At 32.6% G+C, this 8,033-nt stretch overlaps 1 protein-coding gene across 1 annotated transcript; it reads right to left on the bottom strand.

Moving 5' to 3' along the window:
* Positions 1 to 1,303: 1,303 nt before the first annotated feature.
* On the bottom strand, positions 1,304 to 3,946 carry LOC107615858 (GDSL esterase/lipase 7-like). Its single transcript, XM_021112365.2, has 5 exons — positions 3,626 to 3,946; positions 3,384 to 3,514; positions 2,777 to 3,037; positions 2,335 to 2,587; positions 1,304 to 1,787 (listed from the first exon to the last, which is right to left on the bottom strand). Exons 1-5 carry the CDS (start codon positions 3,864 to 3,866, stop codon positions 1,459 to 1,461), a joined length of 1,215 nt encoding a protein of 404 aa, XP_020968024.1. The 5' UTR covers positions 3,867 to 3,946; the 3' UTR covers positions 1,304 to 1,458.
* Between the last annotated feature and the right edge of the window lie 4,087 nt (positions 3,947 to 8,033).

Raw genomic sequence — 8,033 nt, 5'->3', positions numbered from 1 at the left:
AGCACCTTGGTCGGTTTTTAACTTTTATAGACCTACAAATGATTGTGCCCTATAATTGGAATGGGCTCATTTTGAAGTATGGAGATGGTCAGATGGGGCCACTTCCACCCTATGAAAACAAGAAAAAGAATTGGGCTACTGCACTTCATTTTACTGGTGGAAAATCGATTTGATTGGGCTGATATCAAATATTAAAGGATAAAATATATTTTTTATTTTAAAATTTGTACAATTTTAAAAATATTTTTATATTTTATTTTACTTTAATTTTGTTTTTTAAATTTTTGATTTTGCATTAAATATCTATGACAACTAAGGATGCATTTTATTTGTGTTTTTATTTTCTGTTTTGAATTTTAATGTTTCCTGTTTTTTAGATTTTAATAAAAAAAAGTGAAAACAAAAGGTAAAAACAGAAAATAAGATTTTATTGTTTTCACTTTTTTTTACAATCCAAAAAAATAGAAAATACTCAAAATAAAAATGCATTTTAAATTTTAAAAAATTTTAAGACCAATTCAGCAATAATGCATGATAATTATGTCTGATTTACTTGTGTTGAAGATTGTTCTTATAAAATTGTTGCTAAATTTGTCTTAAATTTTTTAAAAATTACTTGTCAAGAATATATTTAATACAAATAAAAAATTTTGGGATAAAATTAAAACAAAATAAAATTTAGGGTTATTTTTAAAATTTTTAGCAAATTTTAAGGACAAAAAATATACTTTTTTTTAATTAAATTATTTTTAAAATATTTAATTCTTTTTTTGAATATTTAATTAAATTCTTTTTAAGAACTTGCTTTTTTGAAAAAATTAATTGTTCCTCACTTCAATAAAAAAAATAACTTTTTGTTAAATATTTAATTAAATTTATTGGCTACATGTCAAATTAAGTGATTTTTAATTGAAAAAGAAAAAGAATTATATAATTGGTATCCTTGGGGAATATAATAATCTTTTATGTCACTAGTTGTAGTTTTACACACACAAAATTTCTTTAGTATTATTGTATTTATCGAATCCAAACAAATTAAAATAATAACTATTAAAGAGTACTTCTACAATTATAAATATGAAAAATTTTTCTACTTCTATTAGTACTTTCCCTTGTACTTGTGATAATGAAGAAATAATTATTTCAAGGTTTTAGTAATAACTGAAATTTATTAAATTATGTATAGATAAAGTTATTCAAGTAAAAAAGTTTAATAGATATTATTTATTTAAAGTAAAAATCTCTACTAACATTTACTATTATAAAATCCATAAAATATGACCTAAAGAAGTTTGGAGGACAAGGTTTGAATATTGACACAGTCGAAATATTTGGTAACCAAAGAAAATCAACCAAAAACAGTCATAACTTGTTTTGTTTAGCATTCATTAATTGTTACGACAATTAACGAATGTTAAATAAAACAAATTTTGGCTGTTTTTTTTTGTCTCTCTAGCATTAATAAGGAAAATAAAGTAAATTTGTGACTAGTATTAAATGAACAAATAATAAAAAAAGACACAAAACATTATTCAAATAATTTTTTTCTGGTTGTCCTGATAACACGATCATTGTTAGTTGTCCATCAAGATCCTCAAAGGTAATAGGTAAGCAAACGCTTGAATCTGTCACACACTTTGATGCAATTAACTTATTAGCTTTGCCAACGAGATGTATGTCATCCCAAAACAGATATTGATCCCTCCTTGGGCATGGTTCAGCAAATGAAACACAATATATTCCGGTCTCATTTACTTCACAACAGGGATCTCTTGCATTTGTCAGATCTAAAACAAAATAAAAAATACATTAAAACACTAGAGCCCAGAGGAAAGAAAAATTTTATTTGTTATTATTTTATGTGTGGTGTTTGTTGCTGGTAGCTTAGGATATAAATAAAGAGATCAAAAAACATAAAAATTATATCTCTTCTATAAATAATTTTAGTGTTTACATTTTGCATTTTAGAATGACAAATAATCAAAGATAACTTTAAAGGTTCACTACTATTTTTATTAATATTAGCTAATATTTTAAGTTATTAATACTGTATTTTTATACTATCAGGATTTAAAAGTTTAAGATTTAAAGTTTAACTAATTTCATATTTTTTAACATATAACAATATCTTTGTTAAAAATAGTAAATTTTTTTGGCACATTGTTGATAATTAATATGTACTATCTTACATTTCTATCTTTAATTACAAATACCAAACGCTACTATTTTAAGTTGCATTTAGCAATTATCTGAAAAGAATGTATTATTAGTGGCTATCTAGTTCTGTCTTGAGACTATTAGCAATGGAAAATTTAGTGTACGAAAATGGCTTACCATATTTGAAAGGGTTTTCGGCCATATCATAAATAACCCTAAAAGTTTTGGCAATAATGAATCTTGTCCCCGGAAGCTTGGATGCCAATGCCACAAGCTCATAGTAAAGCTTGCCATTGAATACAGCAATCATGCTATTTAATTCCTCAGAACATTCTTCACTTTCACCAAGTTTTTGACGCACCACTGGGTAACATCCAACGGGACCAATTTCAAACACAATCATATACCTTGCTCCTAATTCGTATAGATCCTGCATCAGATAACGGTGGTCAACAATAATCGATCACTTCTACGATAGGAAAAATGATAATGTCACTCTTCAGATAATTATTTTGTATTATATGTTTGCATAAATTTGTAGAAAAAAGAAGTGACATTATCATTTCTCTGTAACAGTTATTAGAAGTATAAATAATATTTTTGTTTAATTAATTAATACTTGAATGTAGGTGCGGAGTTGTGTCATGAGAAGATTGCTGAATTCGTCTCTAATGGATTGTGAAGCTTCGTGATTGTGTTTGCTTGCAGCACCATAAACAAAATTGTCCAAAAAGTCACGAGCACCAATAGAAATTGCAAATATAGAGTTTGCCAAGTGTTGAGAGATTCTATGTGTAGAGTTGCCAAAGCGGTGTGGCAAGTGTTCTTTAACGGCGTGACCAAACAATTCAATTTGCCTTGTCATACTGATAGTATAATTCTACATACACAACACAATTGTAGCATAGCACACTACCCATTAATTATCAAAAATCCATTAAAAAGGGGTTTTTGTTAAGTTTGAGTTTCAAATGTTTCTTCTAATTAAGTTTTAAATATTCTTATTTCTAAGAGTCTCAGATATTCATTTTCTTGTGTTGGATGTTAGCTGCAGTGTTAACTGCGCAATGTTGGTTTTCAAAACCTTTTGTTTTTTAAATGATTGTTGTATAAAAATTAAAAAAGAAATCCAAAATTTTCATGTGTATTTATATGCATCTTTTGGACATAAATAAGACAACTTAATTAAATGAGAAATTGACAGTAAATATGGTAAAAGTTCTCACACTATTAGATCCTGTTGTAGGAAGAATGCCAGCAGGCCCAGATGCATAACCATATCCCGCTGGATTGAATGCATATTGTTTGAAATCAACAACCCAATATGGAAGAGTCGATGTTAAGTTAAGGAACATAGCTGCATCATAAATGCCACGAATTAAATTGTTAAACAATGTTGCAGCTATATCAATGAGATTTACCGAATCAAAAAAATAAATAAATAGAGATTTCGTTAATTATTTCTCACCAATTTCATCTGCAACTGTACGACCATTTGTGTATCTACCGCTGAATCCATCAGAGTCAACGCCATAAGGGGGTGCAATGGATTCAGTGCCAGATCCACAATCAACCGTGGAGTCTCCAAATACATATTGAGCATCTAAGCCGTGAGCAATTGATAAAAGGTTATCAACCTCAGCTTCACAACAATAATAATAATAATTAACTACGAAGATTAAAAAACAATAGAGAAATGTGGTGTGCATAAAGAAATAATAGTGATAAACAATAAGTTGTTCTCCTTGTTTATCTCTGTTTTCCAAGTTTTCTCGGTGGTGAAAATAGATCCCAAATGTTTCATCGTTATTGAATAACCACAAAAATAAGTGTGAGATTTACCATTTAATTTGTTGATGAGTTTTAAGAGATGTAAATTTAGAAATTAGACAACTCATCATCATTTATTATATAGAAGTTGTCACTAGATAACTAAAAATAAAGGAACGGTCTGCATATTTTTTTTTTGAAAGTAGAGCTCAACACATGAAGTGGAGCATAGTCAAAACTGATAAATAAAGACAAACATCAAGGGAGTAGTAACTTATATCTCTATGTTATCTCCGGCATTGCCATCAACAACTAAAGAGATTCGCACCTACCCACTTGTTGTAGTTCGGAGAGTACATGTTAATAATCTCCTCCACTCCTTTTCCTTTGTTCTGGAATAGTCTTCTATTTCTTTCCAACCACAAATTTCAGATAATCGCGCAAAAGCTGACTATCCATACTTTACGTTCCGCCTTTTTAGCTGAAACCTCTGTCCAACTTAGGAAATGCTCCTTCAACAAACTCGGACAAGACCATAATCTACTAGCATATGATAGTCATGCACACCAAACCTGCCAAGAAAAATTACAGGCTAGAAGCAAGTGATGACCAGACTCCACACAGTTATTGCATGGTACACATAAAGTATCTTGTTGGTTAATGACCCCGAGTCGACTCAGTCTCTCTTTCGTACTGATTCTGCCAGTCAATGCAAACCAAACAAACACCTCCACTCTTGCTATCTATACATATTTCCCATGATCTGACTTTAAAACTTTGGATTATACTACTGTGCTGAAAGTATGTGGCATGGTGAAGGAGTAGCGCGTATTTATGTTGCTTTCAAATTCCCTAACAATTCTTTCGTCATAGCAGATTGTGCCCAGATGATGATGTATGCGGACAATTGATTAGATGATAGTAATCTTGCGTTAATGATGATGATTATCTTCTTGAGCATTTTTTGAGGCCAGCAAATATTTGGTATCACATTGAGGTTTATTTTGTTTTTGATTGTATTGTTGAACAAAAATGAAGTGACTATAACGTATCACATTAAAGTCTTTTTTTGTTGTATGCTTTTTGGCCCATAAAATATGTTTCTGGATATATAAATTAAATTGGGCCATAAAAAAATGCTATTATAGTAATAACAAACAATAAAAATAATCAAGTTGAGTTAGTTTAGTAGTAAATTTTATAAAATTTCGTAAATTAATAAATTAATTAATTATGAGCCAAAGAAATTATGGAAATTAAATTTTAAAATTTGAAGAGGTGAAAATATTTAAAATACAAATTTTAATACTAATTTTAAAGGTTTTGGCTTAAAATTGGGCCAAAGAACTAAATCGGTTGGACCGGGTCCATATTGAGCCCAATGCGCAACATATAAAACCCAAGAAAGTGACTCTTTCCATTGAGTGATTTTGATGATTTTGGTGGTTTAGATGCAATCTAGCATTGGATAATTATTGGGTTTACCCCAATCATCAATGGATAAGGTAAGGAAACTCTAAAACCTTATGGGTTATCCAATTTTGTGAATTCTAGGTTAATTGTGGTGAATTATATGGATTCGATGGAATTTGTGTGGGATTGGAGTTGAATTGGCAAATTGGAGCGATTGGAATCAAGCTTTGGCAGCGGGGCTTGTTGGAATTGATTTGAAATTTTGGAAGCTTGAATTGTGCATTTTGAGCTTAGGGAGGAATCGACCAAGGTATGATTTTGGTTTCTCGTAGTTAATATATAATGTTCCATAAAAACTTAGGCTAGTGGCCATAAGATAGGTTGAAATTGTATGTAATGATTGATTGTGATTATGAGGATAATGTGAATAACTAAGAGATTCGAAATACTATGAGAATGGTTATGAGATTGAGATGTGCTTGCCTGAGTAGTATGTAAGGGTCGGGCCTTGTCCTACTTGCTCCAGATTAATGTTTGAGATAACTGGGCAGTAGCATCAGTAGTGGTTTGTCTCACTTGTTCCGGGTTAGTGATTGAGGTGCCTGGGTAGTAGCAGCAGTACTGGTTTAATCTACCTGCTCTGGGTTGAGTTTGTAAACACCCACTTGGGTAGTAGTAGCAGTAGTGATTTATTCCACTTGCTCTGGGTTAAGCAGGTTGTAGCAAGGGGTTGTGACTTAAACCTACTTATTTCGCGATGGGGTGTTTCTGTCCAAGGTTAGCTAAAGATTAGAGCCATCAGGTACAATGACATCCTCTGCCTTCGTACGTACCTGAACTCTATAATCTCCACCTTCAACTCATATTAGGGCTTGTTTTGGTGGGTTTTTAAGAAAAGATTTTTTTATTTTTTTAAAGATCTTATAAAAAAAATAAAAGTAACTTTAAGTTTGGATATCTCATGTAAAAAAAAAAATTTTATCTATCAATTATATTTGGGTATAATAATATAAAAGTATTTTTTTATTTATTTATTATGTGAAACATATTTTTTAAAGAAAAAAGATATTTAAAAAAAAGATATAAATTATAAGTTCTCAAAAAAAGATATATTTTTTTATTTTTGTAGTACTTTTATCTTTACTACTAGAAAATTTTCAAACACGCTAAAAAATAAAAAAGATTTTTTTATTAAAAAAGATCTTTTTCTATTAACTTAATGACACCCAAACAAGCACTAGAAAGATTGTATCGGTGAATATAGAAATGAACTGAAGAAGAAGAAGAGAGAAAAACTGAAACAGAGGATGAAGAGTGTTCCAAGGGTTACCTGAAACTGTAGGTCGATCTCGGACGAGATCTTCTGTACTGGTCGGAGATGACGTGTCCGGCTAGTGGGTGGCGGCCGGAGCTGTCGTGTCCGACTTGTTGGACTGGCTACACTGCTGATCCTTTGTCACCGGAGGGTGGTGGTACCTGCAAGAGACTCCGATGCTTAAGTTAGCATGGGTATTAAACAGGTTTTAGTAGAATCAGAGTATGAGTTATACCTGGGTGCTCCAGTATATTTATAGAGGTGTAGAGTGACCTTCTTAGATAAGATAAGTTAGTTATCTTATCTTATCTTTGAGTGAGGTCATCTTATCTTCTGGGGAATCGCCTTTATCTTTCTAGGCTTTGACTGCCTTTAGATTGGGCTGTGTCCTTTCGTCTGGGCCTGCTTGGGCCTCTTACGGCAATTTGGCCGAGCTCTTTGTGAAGAGGTCGGGCATTGGCCGAGCTCTTTGAGAAGAGGTCGGATAGTCTGACCTGAAGAGGTCGGTCGGCTTGTCGCTAAACATCCCGGGTCAAACAGCTTGACCCAGGGTATGAACAGTGCCCCTGCTTGAGTTCGATCTTTCCGTGAGGTTGTGCTTTTCAGAGCTTCGATCTCTTTAGAAGTCGTGCTCAAGCATCTGTCTGGCTTGTTTCTTCATTGCTTTGCAATCTTTTGCAGATTTTCTAGAGGTTTGGTACTTCACAGTCTAGCCTCTTTTGAGTAGTAGTGTGGGTTTTCTTCTCTTGCCTTCTGGATCGCGCCTTGCTTTAAGTTTGTGTTGACAACCCTCTGCTTTGGCGAAGTTATCCCTGTGGCTTGATATCTGGACTTTTAGTGACTTGTCCAATGATTTTTTAGTGTTCTTTATATAGAACCTTTTCTAGTCTTGGATGACGTTTGTAGTCTTGTTTGAGATTGTGCCTTCTTTGAGTGGAGTTGTATCCCTTTTAGCTAAGCACATTTGAGCCTTAAGTTGTTTCTCAACCTTTTGGCTTGTTCTATTTTGAGATTGTACTTGCGCCTCTTCTTAGCTGACGTCGTCCTGTACGACTTTGCCCCTGCTTGAGTTCGGACCTTTCCGTGAGATCGTGCTTTCGGAGCTTTGATCTCTTTGGGGAAGTCGTGCTCAAGCATCCTGACTTTGGTCGATCTTAAGTAGTTTCTCCTTGTGCGAGTTTGGTATTGCCCCTTTTTAGTTTGTTGAGAGGTCTTTTGGGGCTAATTTGTCCGACAACTTTTTAGTGTTCTTTGGTAGAATCTTTTTAGTTGGTCTGAACAATTTTGATAGCCTTGTCGTGGAGCCGTGGCTTTTTGGGCAAAGCTATGTCCCTTTTAGCGCACGTTTTTCGTTGGTCCGATTTCTCTTGTCGATCCT

Source organism: Arachis ipaensis, chromosome B9 (genome assembly GCF_059453495.1).
Source record: "Arachis ipaensis isolate K30076 ecotype BB chromosome B9, ASM5945349v1, whole genome shotgun sequence".
NCBI lineage: Eukaryota > Viridiplantae > Streptophyta > Magnoliopsida > Fabales > Fabaceae > Arachis > Arachis ipaensis.
Note: the sequence above shows the minus strand (reverse complement) of the source record. Positions and strands in the feature narration are given on the sequence as shown.